The sequence below is a fragment of the Schistocerca gregaria genome, chromosome 8 (assembly GCF_023897955.1).
Source record: "Schistocerca gregaria isolate iqSchGreg1 chromosome 8, iqSchGreg1.2, whole genome shotgun sequence".
Lineage (NCBI taxonomy): Eukaryota > Metazoa > Arthropoda > Insecta > Orthoptera > Acrididae > Schistocerca > Schistocerca gregaria.
In genome coordinates, this window is record NC_064927.1 from 312,401,997 (window position 1) to 312,415,702 (window position 13,706).

Genomic DNA, 13,706 nt, shown 5'->3' on the forward strand with positions numbered 1-13,706 from the left:
CTTTTTTATCCCTTCGTTTTTTCAGTTTTGGCCTACCCTTTTAGACCTTCTACTGTGTGTGTTTATAGCTTTCTCACTTTGTAGTTTGAGCCTTCTGACTGGATCCACCCCCTTTTAGTGAACACCTATATCTTAGGCAAGTAATTTTTGAATCACGTTACTTACCGTTTAGTCCCATAACCCCCCCCCCCCCCCCCATCCCCTCAATCAATGAACCAAAGGACTGGCAGCTTTTAGAAAATGGGAAGAGTTACAGACAAGTCATAAACCTGTGTCAGGGGAGACTTAACTGGACCACTTGAAAGAGAGAGATTTAAATGTATAGGACAGAGCAATTTTTTGTCTTGTCTTTTATATCACAGAAAGGTAGTTTTTCTCATGATCTAAGGATCATAACTGTGATCTGTCATGATAATGCAGAATATCTCAGTGGCAGGCGGACACATTCTTCATTCTTCTATGCGGTGAGTTGATAATTGACAAGCAGATAAAATTTTCAGTTTGTGTTTGAAATTAATGCTATGCTCCTTTTCTTTGTCCTCAAAGAGTGGGTGATGGGTAGTGTAAGTCATTCCACCTGCACCCTCTAATGTGTTGTTTATGAATAGTATTACTATTTTGGAATTGCAAAACAGAGATGCCAGAACCTTATCTGCTTGGAAGCCAACATGCAGATAATGAAAATAAGAAAAACTATGCCCAAGTTAAGTTTTGATGTGACAAAATTGAAGCACGAGAACTCTTAAGATAATATTTCAAAATTCTGTGCAGTGAAGTTTGAATCAAGAGGCAGTTAGCTCAGTCAAAGTAAAGTGGAACAGCCTGAAAAACATAATTACACATACTAAAAATGAACAACTAATTCTCAATGCCAGCACCACCAAGAAATAATGAATAGATAAATCAGTAATTCAGGTAATTAGGCAAAGAAGGAAGTACAAAAATTGTAGGAGTGAGGAAGATCGAACTATGACTGACTCAATCCAAGAGAGCTTGAACCGCCGGCCGGAGTGGCCAAGCAGTTCTAGGCGCTACAGTCTGGAACAGCGTGACCACTATGGTTGCAGGTTCAAATCCTGCCTCGGGCATGGATGTGTGTGATGTCCTTAGGTTAGTTAGGTTTAAGTAGTTCTAAGTTCTAGGGGACTGATGACCTCAGATGTTAAGTCCTATAGTGCTCAGAACCATTTGAACCATTTTTGAGAGCTTGAACTGAGGAGCTGTAAAAGTGAAGAATGTATGGAGAGAGAGACTTCAGAAAACCGTGCTAACTAGTCTGTATACAATATCGAGAATGAAAGATAATAGATACTGCAATCAAAATCAAATCTGGAGTATATAAATCATAGATAGTAATGATTTAGTAGAACACTGAAAGGAATATATAGAGAAATCGTGTGATGGAACTGGTATTAAGGAGCTACATCTACATACATACTCCGCAATCCTCTGCATGGTGCATGGCAGAAGGTTTATTGTACCACTACTAGTCATTTCGTTTCCTGTTACACACTCAAATAAAGCGAGGTAAAAATGACTGTCTATATTCCTGTGTACGATCCCTAATTTCTCTTATCTTAGTGGTTCTTCTGTGAAATTTACATTGGCAGCAGTAGAATCCATTTCATATCAGTGTGTAATGTTAAGCCCAGGTATTTAAATGACGTGACTACGTCAAGCAGTACACCACTAATGCTCTAGTCAAACATTATGGGTTTGTCATCTGCATTAACTTCCATCTTTCTATAGTTAGAGCTAGCTGCCATTCATCACAACAAGTAGAAATTTTGTCTAAGTAATCTGTCACTCAACTTCAACACCTTCCTGTCCACAACAGCTTCAGCAGCAAACAGACGGAGATTGTTGCTCACCCTGTCTATCAGATAACTAATGTGTGTAGAGAACGAGAGCGGTCCTGTAACATTTCCCTGGGACACTCCTGAAACTCTTCAGTCTCAAGGAAATTTATTGTATTCAAAAATAGAATATGTTCATGAATTATGCAGCAAACCAATAGTAAGAATATTACTCTGTAATTTTTCGAGGCCCTTTCTTTTCCTTTCTTACATATAGGAATCACCTGCACTTTTTTCCAGTCTCTTGGGACTTTGTGCTTGGTGAGAGATTCACAATAAATGTAAGCTAATAAGGGATCAGTACAATAGAGTACTCTTGTAAAACAAAACTGGGATTCCATGCAGACCAGACAAGTTATTTGTTTTCAACTCTTTCAGTTGCTTCTCTACGCCAGGCGTGCCTCTGTGCAGGAGTCTGTGCAATGGTCAAACAACAACATGTTTGTAAGATCCTGTGGGGACGATTTCTTAAATTTCGTGATTTAGAATGTCATCTTTAGTCACCACACCAGAATGGGGAACAAATAACTGGATAGAAGCCTTTGACCCGCTTAGGGATTTTACATAGGGCCAGAAATTTTTTGGATCCTTGGTGAGATCATTTGCTAAGGTATGCCCACATTGCACAATTCACACTAGGTTTTTTTTTTTTCATATCCTCCCTCCCAGTCAGCATTTATTCTTGAAAAGAATATTGCATATCGTGTATGTGTTGAGATGTCAAGATCTTCATAATTCTTCTATTATTTCTCAAAATTACTTCGATTCTAAATTCCAGAATTTTGGAATGTAATAAGTGAAAAGGATACTTGCTACTCACCATATAGTGGAGATGCTAAGTCGCAGGTAGGCACAACAAAAAGACTATTGGGAAGTGAGCAGTTGGCTAACAAGTCCTTTGTGGGGGGAGGGGGGGGGGGGCGCACGCTCGCATCTGACACACATGTAACTACAGTCTCTGGCAGCTGTAGTCAGACTGCGAGCAGCAGCGCATGGTGGGAGAGGCAACCGGTAGATGGAGGTAAGGAGGAGGCTATGGCAGGGAAGGGAACGGATAGCAGGGTAGGGATGGGTGATGGTAAAGTGCTGCTTGTGGGTGTGAGCAGGGATGAGGTGGAGAGAGGCTAAGGCTGCTAGTGCAGTCAGGACGTTAGATGGAGAATGGGGGAGAGAGGGTAGTGAACAAGGAAAGAAGTAAGACTGGGTTCATTGATGGAATAGAGGTCTTTGTGGTGATGGAATGGGATCATATTATTACTATATGTCATTAGCAACAGTTTGTTACTTACAACAGTGTGGCACCTGTTGTATTTTCTACAAATTGATCAAACAGGTCATAAATTGTCTATTTCCATGAGCCATGAGACTTGAGAATGTGAAAAGTGCAACTGTTGATGTTCCAGAGTAATAGAAAAAGGTGTGACTTGAAAATAGTGACTTCTGACACACAAATAGTTCAGAAATTATATCTGACACAATAATAGTGTTGCATATGGCAGGAAGATTAACCCATTGGGTACTTCATTGCTTCCCAGTTCAAAATCTGGTTAAGGACGAGAAGTCAGTGACAGAGTTGGCCGCACTTTAGCATACACAAGGGGGCTTAAAAAGCATTTTCTGCTGAATGCATGTTTTGTGTACACTGCAGAGCAGGTACCCATACCTCATGCTTACCAACACATCAAACCCTCCCAACAAAGAACTTCATAGCAGATTAAAACTGTGTGCCCGACTGAGACTCGAACTCGGGACCTTTGCTTTTCGTGGGCAAGTGCTCTACCTTTCTGCAAGGTTCACAGGAGAGCTTCTGTAAAGTTTGGAAGGTAGGAGACGAGATACTGGCAGAAGTAAAGCTGTGAGGACCGGGTTTGAGTCATGCTTCGGTAGCTCAGATGGTAGAGCACTTGCCTGCGAAAGGCAAAGGTCCCGAGTTAGAGTCTCAGTCAGGCACAAAGTTTTAATCTGCCAGGAAGTTTCATATCAGTGCACACTCCGCTGCAGAGTGAAAATCTCATTCTGGAAAGAACTTCATAGTTTGTAATGACTCCATAGACTGCTTACAAGGAACATATCAGTGCTACCAAAGAATTTTTCTGATCACTAATATCCAAGACCTCCACAGCTTTGGAACCACGATAACATTCATCTGGACAATGAGCCACATGGATGTACTGGGAGTAAAATTCACTGACAAATTAAGCTTAAGAAGCAACCACAGGAGATAAACTTGAATTTGATGTACCATGTGTATACCTGCAATTGCAACTGAGACATAAGACTTTGAAAACCTGGGTTAGGGAATGACAAGTTACCATAACCATTGACATTTTGAGGGCAATTAAGGGGACCACAACGGCATGGTATGTTTCTCTCCAAGCCTCCCAGAAAAATGCAATCGTACCATGCCTCCTACATATCAGCCACAGAAGACTTACATGAGTTCCTTTTACATCGATAGAAGTTTCCCCGTTACAGCTGTAGTCCTGGCTTGATAGCCCATATTCTCACAGTGTGTACCCTACTGAGTTACACGAGACGAGCCATAACCTGTCTACCTTTGTAGAAAAGTACTTGCAGTCAATGGGACAGCAGCAAAAAAAGTCAAGTGTTTTCTGAGGGAAAGTAGATATAACAAAATTTAAGACGACTCAATGTTCGGTGGCACAGGTGGATATGGAGAGAGTGCATCTTAGTGACGTGCACTAAGTGAGCTCCAACTGCTTTATTCCCCTGCACTGTCATGTATTTTTAAGTTGATATGTACATATTTTATTTATTTAGCTGTTTAAGCTAGTGTCTATACATGTCTTCATTTATCCATCCCATTTATCTTGCTGAATCTGATGACACTTCATGGTGTATCCTTCATTGATATTGGTGTGGGGCAAGTGCAGTGTGTGTGTGTTTCTCACTACAGATATCTTGTCCTCAGTAGTCCTCCAACTGCTGCTACTTTCACACGGTGATCTGTTCCCTGTGACCAGTTACAGTTTTTAGCTGCCTGGATTTTATCTCACTTTCAATCGTTTGTCATATGTTACTATCATGCAAATTTTCAGCTACAACAACAAGGTCTAAGGCTTGGGGGATGATCATTCTCCTTTTCTTCTTTCACATAATTATTTGTGCATTTCCAGTGAACAAGGGACTGATAACAAGGATGTTTAGCCTCTTTAAAACTGTATTCATCATTATAGTGTTCGTATTTTTTAGTACTCTAACATTCTGATACATCTTAATTAGCTGATTTGAACAATTTCTTCAGTGTGTGTGATTGTGCATTTATTTTCATCTTTGTGACACCTGTTACTGTTGAGGTATGTGCCACATTGGTTGTATCCCCAACTTCCAGTATCAGCAAATGACATAACAGTGAGTGACTCCCAATCTTCCCCCTAACATGTTTGCTATGTAGCAGCAAGACCTTCACTTTTTTACTTAAATCAAGAATTATGACCTGCCTCTTAAATTCTTATTAATTGTCTGCTGCTCCGTACTTTATTTACAATTGAATTATCTTCCTTCCTTCTACAGGTAACAGGCTTTATCTGTAATCAATATTAATGCTATAAATTATCAAATTATTGACAGTACGCCATTTTGGGCCTCCCTCTCCCCTCAGCTGCTTCCTTTTATGCATACTCTGCATGTCTGTAGGAATATCTCCTCTTCTTTGTCACCCACATGTGCTGTAGTGAAATTGTGATTTACAATCTCCACACAACAGTCTCATTCTACTAACAAATGTGGAGCAATATGCATATTGATTGTACATGCATATACCATAGCAAATAATTACACAGATGTGTGTGATTATAGATATTTGCTTTAGAATATGATCAGATATGTCTCACTGGTCAGCATTTAGCTATGTGTACTTGTATTAAGCCACAAAGCAAATGACAAATATTGCTTACCATGAATGCAATCTGTTTAACACGTAACTAACGAAAGAATAGAAATTTATTTGCTTAACACTTAAGGGATCGTGCAGCTGCTTCAGTGTCAGCTACCTAAAACATTTTTGTAAAGTTATCTCTAATTGTCTATAGCATTATCTATGCATCAGTAGCAACTCCAATAGTATCCATGTCCAATGCCCAAGATGACGAAGACATTATTCCTATAGTCTAATGAAAATCATTTGTCGGTTGACTTCTGTCACCTCTACAGTGTTGGCTTAGTAAATGCTCATTCAAAGAATCAGTAGATCTTGTGGAAAAACGGATTTATCAGCTATGGTTAGTGGCATTAAAACAGGCTGCAGGTAGTGCCAGGATTCAGTTTGTCAAATATCACTTTGGCAGAGAGTGCAGTTTGAGCACTACAAGTTAACTGATTTATTGTGTCAGGTTGACAACACCACACAGTCTGTGCATTATGTCTTGAGCTCTGATTGAAGGAACTCATTCCCCTGGTGTGTAGTGTCAGCTTTAATTTAATTTTAATTAGTAGAAGCAAATAGATCTTTTTCAGCTGTGGAAACTGCCAATGCACCTGATATTGAAATTATTTGAGCTCTTTATTGTGATGGTGCCAAAATGTCACATTACCATAGGTAGAATGAAAATATATTTATAATTAGAAAAATACTCGTGGGAAGGATATCTTCACTTTTAATAACATTGTTATATAGTTGTGAACAAAAATGCAGAGGCCGGCTGGTTAAAATACAGAGCATTGAATTAACATTGAAAATAATACCCTGTGGTTGGACTGCAATAAAATAACACGAGAGAGAGATTTCAAATTTTGATTCACTTATCATAAAAGAACATAAATCAAGAAAATATTTTTATTTTGTCAGCTTCAACTTCAGTTGACAGACTGGAAGCTAGGCCACATCATTTCAAACAATAGAAATAACTTGGGTTAACTCCCTAAATACTGAGCTTAGATTTAATGATATAATTATGTAGGTCACTGCCTGTTCGACCATGACTACCAGTAAAACCACACGCTGAAAGATGTAATAGACAACAGTAGATGCCCACTCCCTCCAACACAGGAAATCCATTACAATAAAGTTTCCCAGCAGGCGACCAATATCATCATTACAGCAGAGCAGTCATGACAAAATATAAGTGACCCTGGATGACAAAAATCGCCAGTAGGCGCTATAGGTCACTGATTTACGATGTGACATGGCACCATACCCAGAAAACATTCGTATGAGATTTCATGGCAGAAAAGTTCTTATTTGTATTCAGGGACCACGTAAGACTAAAATACTGAATTTAAAAATTTGATGTTACTTACGAAAAGTAGCACACATGTCAGGACATGTTTTTTATCCTAATAATGAAATACTTGCAATGTTTGCTTTGGTGATTTTTATTTACAGTCAGATAGCTGAAATATGTAAGTACATTTGTATAAGTACCACAAAATATTACTTTTGTTTAATGTGGAAGTACAACCTGAAAACTTTTCATAGTTCTGCTTTTTTTTCCAATTCTACAAAAAATATCTTTTTCTGCATAACAGATTAATTTTACTCTTAGTGCAATGTGTGTACATGTAACGCCTACACCCTGGTAACTTACATCTGGAGTGATGTTTCTGGGTTTCATTCATTACCTCAGGTAGATGGCATAGAATACCCTTGCTGTAGGTGGTGACACAGCATTGTTGCTGTGCGATGCCTCCTCACCGGGACTGCTTCATGTATGTCATCATATTCCTCCTCCATTTCAAAACTCTCTTCTTCTTCTTCTTCTTCTTCTTCTTCTTCTTCTTCTTCTTCTTTTTGCACTCTCTTCATCAAAATGTGTTAAATTCTCATCTAGGGCACTTATGTTTCCATGAATTGATACAAGTGCTAACAGAATAATTATCGGATTCTGAACTGTCATCTGCTGCTGGAACATCTTGCTTGACTGTTAGGTCGCAGGCACAGTCCTTCCTCCCAGTCTTCAAGATCAGACAGATCTGAGTCAATGGTACTGAGAGGTTTGATGATTACTGCATAATTCAATACTAAAGAATGTATATGAAAATATACTTTTAATCTTTCTTCCGTCTTCATCTAATATGAATTAGACTCATTGTAATTAAAATATTGTTCAAAGAGAATACTATTTATGTTATAAAATAACTGAAATGTGCCTCCTTGAGAAAAATCGGTAACAAAAAAACTAAAAAACTGATTTTAATCCCTCAGTAATGTGGAGAGTATAGGACATTGTCAAGTGTTGACTCAGTGCTGCATCAAAAATAATGTATCACTGCATTGGGATTAAATAAACGATGTGGTATTCAGTTGTGTAAGGTGTATTAAGATATTCTAAAGACATATAGTTCAAAAGTACTGAAGACAAACATAAAATAACTTAATTTCCCAAACCTATGCTGACTCTACAGTGTTCTTCAAGCAGATACTTCCAGCTTCTGGGAACATTCAGAAACAGAAAGAAGTGTTCTACTAAAAGTACATGAAGTAAAATATACGATCAGGCACAGTGACTTAGTTTGTTTCCTCAGCCGGGAGGAGGGGGGGGGGGATGCATGTAGCTGTTGGATGCTACATAAGGACCAAGAAGGTTAAATAATTTGTCTGTGTGTGTGTGTGTGTGTGTGTGTGTGTGTGTGTGTGTGTGTGTGTGTGAAAGTGATGTGGTAGAGCGTGTGATGGGTGTGCAGGAATGGTAACTGAATCTTTTAGTACACCTTAGCAATTACTATATTGCAGCTGTTGTAACATGGGAGAAATATTGAAATTTACTGTAGGTTTTCATTTTTGTATTGTGTAATGCCAAAGATAAAAATCAGTTTTAAATTTCATCTTTTGTTCCAGGTGCTCGGAGTTGTAATTGTTGGCTATTGAATGGGCACTGAATAATACTGCAACAACTTGACGGAAAAATAGAAAATTTGATTGTATCATTCAGTGAGCGAAAACAATGTCATCAGAATTTTTAATTGCTGTTCCACATGAACTGCCTAAACAGGATAGCTTAGTAAACAGCAGCAGAGAAGGAAAGATGCTTGATGAAGATTACACGAATAATCATTTGGAACAAAAACTTTCACACGGAGTACCTCAGTTTTCATGCATTAGAAATTTTCCATTCAATAACAGTATGAAATTTTGTGACATGAGAGTGCCTGACCACACTGCAACCAAAAGGCACACATTAGATGATGAATTGGATACAAGGCTTCCAAAACTAATAAAACTACAGTCTAAATTTACTAATTATCGTTCAGAGGCAGCTGTTGACATGGTAGATGCAGTTGCAATTAGGTCTCAGTTCATTAAAAATGATGTTAACTTAGGTGAGGTTGTAGAAAATCCATCTATTGATAAAAGTGAAAGAACAGATGTTTTAGTAGAAGAAACATCACTTCAGCAACTTGCAAATGAAACATTGGAAGCATGTAACTCTGATCATATCTCGGTGGAAGCCATTGGTGCTCACAGCTGTGCTGCAATAGAAAATGGCTCTTGCTCAGACAGAAAATCTTCAGATCAGGAACAAGATTTTTTGCAAATGGAAACAGAGACTGCTGTATTGAAATTTCAAAACAGAAATGACAGTTCTGCTTCGCTTGTAGCGGGTCAAGTCTGTGTTACAGAAACTGAAAATTCATTGCTAAACACTGAGCAACGTGTATTTTTTGCCCATGAATTTGTGGGTGCAGAAACAGAGGCAGATGAATATCATAATGTTCATGAGTCACTTTCTCTTTCAGAATTTTTGATATGCCCTACTGGTTTTGAACAGAAAGAAAGTTGTGATTCATTGTTGCATTCTGTTCACAAGGAGGAAACAGATGACAGTAGTGTTACTGCTGCTATTGATGTCTCTCCTGGCATGGAAGGAATGGATGCACATGTCTTGTTTCACAATGAAAGTGAAATATCGGGACATGCAAGCACTAGTTTTGACATGGACAATAAGTCAATTGGTAAAGCTGTATGTGACAATACAGGTAACCCTTTGTGCAAAACTCGGAATTTGACACACAGTGCAGAAGTAGAAACCAGTTTAAATTTATTGCATAATAAAATTCCAGGCAGTGATATGGCAATAAAGAGGCAAGCAGTGGTTAAGGAAGAGTTCCCCATAAAAGAAGAAGCGGAAGAGGACGCCAGTCTGCGTAACCGTGAACTCGATCTTGATGATGATAGTGTACTTCAGAATTTGTTCATGTCACTTGAGAACCACGAGATAGTGACAGAAAGTGTTTCTACTTCTACATATGGTCATCATGAGTCATCAGATACAGGGCCTAATCAAGATTTGTATAACAGAACTGCATACAAAGAAAATTTAGCTGCAGCCCTAGCAAAATCAGCTGCTGCTAAGGAGTATTCTGTGAAGCCACATACTGAGAATGGAAACGAAATAATAGACAGAGACTTGTCAATACCTGACTTGATTAGTGAGTCAGGGTGTTTCCAGGTTGCAGGGCACTATGCTAGCAGAGCACAGAGCTGCAATGAAGAAAACAACACTCGAAGTCTCCATCAAACTTTGTTTCCTGTTGTAGCTGAGACAACCCCAACCCAGAAAACAACCTTAACACAGAAAACAGAAGCATCATTTGAAAAAGTGAAGAAAACACGTGAAGAACGGCTGCTCACCAGTTTACCAAGATGTTTTGTTGCAAAGATTCCGGCCACTATTGTACAGTCCTCAGAAAACAGATCTGATTTTGTTTCCACTTCAGGATCTGAAACTGAGAATAGTATTAAACCAGACACAGATGTTATTCATAAGCATCACAAAAAGGAATTAATAAAGAAATTCTCATCAGGACTTTTAAAAGATGGAGAATGTGAAGTGAGAAGTTCCAGAGACAACAGAATACACACTGAAACTGCATTGAAAGATTCTGCTCTTCCATCAACATCTACTGCAACCACAAATGAAGATAAATGTATTAAGGACACTATTGTGATATCCGATTCAGATGATGATAGCATAATTGAATTTGATGTAGTGAAAACATGTAGCAAGAAACGCAACACAAAATCTTCGTATAGTGGCTCATTGGATAAAAACACTCAGTCCAGCAGCCGCAAAGGTACATCGAGTACCAGGAATTCAACAAATGAGGAATCATTAGGACATCAAGCAAGAAATTCCATTGCTAAAGGGAGCGATATTCTGGAGTGCATTGTTGTGTCAGACTCTGACGACGAGTCTTCAAATGCAGTACTGTCATCAAGAAACAGAGCATCTAATCATTCAGATGAAGGTGTAAATGTATCGGATGCTGAGTCACGTGTTTCTGTCAGTGACATGAACCGTAGAAACAGAACTGAAAGTCATGGTGTAATTGATTTATCAGGAGGCAGAAGCCCACCTGCCATGCCTAAAAGTAATAGTGTTGTACCTTCAGCAGGTGACAGTGGTGTTGGTGTGCTTGCCACTGCGTTTGCTGCTGGTGATTCTCAGTGTAGTCTGGCAGACAGGTTGGGAGTGCGTAACAGTGGACTGGATACTAACACCAGCGACACTTTCACACACATTGTTGCTGCTACCATAACCTATACACCTGGCCAAAGCAATTTAGGAAGAGATGGTGATGTGATTGATCTGTCTAGGAGAAACTTAAGTCCGTTGATAACTACTTGGCAAAATAAGACTAATAGTGCACTGGATGTTCTGGACTTATCAGGTAGTGATAAGAAACAACAGGAAAGACATAGTGTTATAAAATCTGTGGGAACTGCTACAGATAATAAATCAGCAACAAAGGATATTGCAGAAGACAAAGACAGTTCACCTGCATGGAGCTGCCCTATCTGCTTTGAAAGTCTTTTATCTGGTCGACAGTCTGTGTCCTCTACTCCATGTGGTCATGTATTTTGTACAAAATGCATTGAAGAAGCTGTTAATCAGTTCAAGAAATGTCCTACTTGTTGCAGGAAAGTTGCTCTCAAACGTGTTCACAAAATATTTCTTTAATTTGATTTATGTTGCAAGATAAAATAACAGGAAAGTTATTGTTGTGCTGACAGACAAGATAAAGAAGAAGTGTTAATTTTAGTGAGAAAATTAAACTCGACAAGATACAGAAATACATTGAATAACACTAAATTAGGGATGTCTGTTATCTGCCTTCATTTTCCAAGTATGTATGTTTTACTGTTGGAAGTTCCTAGACTGCCAAGCACAGTGTTTGTGTTTTGAGAAGCTCTGTGCTATATGTGATGTTGCAATAATGAGGTGTACATCACTGGCCAAAGTATATGTTTCTCTACTTTGCTGTGAGCACAAGAAATATGAATCATGATATTGGTTTGTAATCAAGGAGATGTGAAAAATGTGAATGAGACTGTTCATGTGTAGTGTATGTTGTTAAATCTTTGTATTACTTATTTATATCTGTATTTTATTGTTTCTGCATTACTTAATTTTTTATTAAATACAGACAAAAATGTAGATTACTGTTTGCATATTTTAATACAATAAGGATATATACATTTTATCAATAATGGTAGTTTGTATATTTGATGCTTTATATATATTATTAGACATTGTGTAAAAGAATGCTCATCAGTATTTATCATCTCAGTCCTAATGACTGATTTGCTTCACTAAGCTTGCATACAAAGTATCAGTATGCAAACAGAAGAAATGCCATGGTAATTTATGTGCAGTATCGTAAGAATTCGTCATAAATCGCTAAGTCACTCTTTTGCCTCAAATCATTTTATGTACAAAAAAATAAAAATATAGTTTGCTGAAAATATTTTATAACAGGCGGAGCTGATGAATTTAATGTGACAGGAGGAACTAACAGTCACTTGTGCAAAGCAGTTTGATGAAATCGAGTCCAAAGAGAGAATAATCTCATGAAAATTACTTAATGAACTTTGTGTTTCAGTAATGAATTTGTATGATAGTTATGTATTTAACTACAACTTGATGAAATCTGAGAAGTGCTGTCATTGTTGCCAAGGAAATCACTGCACACAGTTTGCAGAATTTAATTAATTATCGTAATTAAATGTCTATGGCTCTTTCCTTTTCCATGGTACATAGGGTGTAAGTATAAGCTAAACAGTGTGTGTCCCATTTGCAAACAAACATAAACAGAATTACAATATTCAGTCATTCTTAAATTTGACAGTGTGAACAGTAAAGAACTTCCTTTCGCTAGATTCTCGAGACAAAGTACATGAGAATCTCATAAGTTCCAGAGAGGTATTTCCACTGCGCTCCTGTGACTGTTGATACAAATTACAATGTACTTTTGTGTTAAAACAGTATGATTTCATTTATACCCACTATGATATGATATTTGTTGCATATCTGTTTTGACTGTGAATTAGCTTGATTAGACAAGGGAGTGATAAGGGGGGGAAATCCCAGAAACAAATGCAATGTATTGTTTTCCCTTGAATAAAGTTGTGTACTGAATTAGTGTAATAACCTTGTCCACTCTGTGAAGTAAGCTACAAAATTGAAGTTTATTTTTGGAGACACACATGAAATATTACTATATCTATAATTTCTTATTGGTATCCATCAGTATTACTTGCTATTGGTAACCATCAATATACACAAAAAGTATTCAATAAAAGTAAATGTTGTGTGGCTTTCACTCATGTGGAGGCATTTCAGTTTGTCGGTTGGTGTGACAGTTCTGCTGTTTTATGTTCATAGTGTGCATTTGGTTTGACAAGGCTTGGTAATCACCATTCAAGATTTTCTCCAGAGCAGAAAAAATTTGACACAGCCATTGGTAATCCATCTGGGGACTATTAGCTTTTATATGTGATAGTGCTTACTACAGATCTGTTTGTTCACTTCAAGCAAATGAAGGCTCAAATTAAAAATTAAGTGACAGACTTTTTTTTTTAAAAAAAAATTGCAAACCCATAAGCTGGCG

The 13,706-nt window shown here is 37.9% G+C and overlaps 1 protein-coding gene across 5 annotated transcripts in view; it reads left to right on the top strand.

The window, feature by feature from the left end:
- LOC126284083 (uncharacterized) overlaps positions 1 to 13,237 on the top strand; it is an 83,264-nt gene extending 70,027 nt beyond the window's left edge. For all 5 annotated transcript variants that reach the window (XM_049982730.1, XM_049982731.1, XM_049982732.1 and 2 more), the window contains one exon: positions 8,653 to 13,237. In XM_049982730.1, coding sequence (XP_049838687.1) covers positions 8,759 to 11,776 — 3,018 coding nt within the window. In that variant the 5' untranslated portion in view covers positions 8,653 to 8,758 and the 3' untranslated portion in view covers positions 11,777 to 13,237. The remainder of the gene's footprint in view (positions 1 to 8,652) is intronic.
- The last annotated feature ends 469 nt before the right edge of the window (positions 13,238 to 13,706 follow it).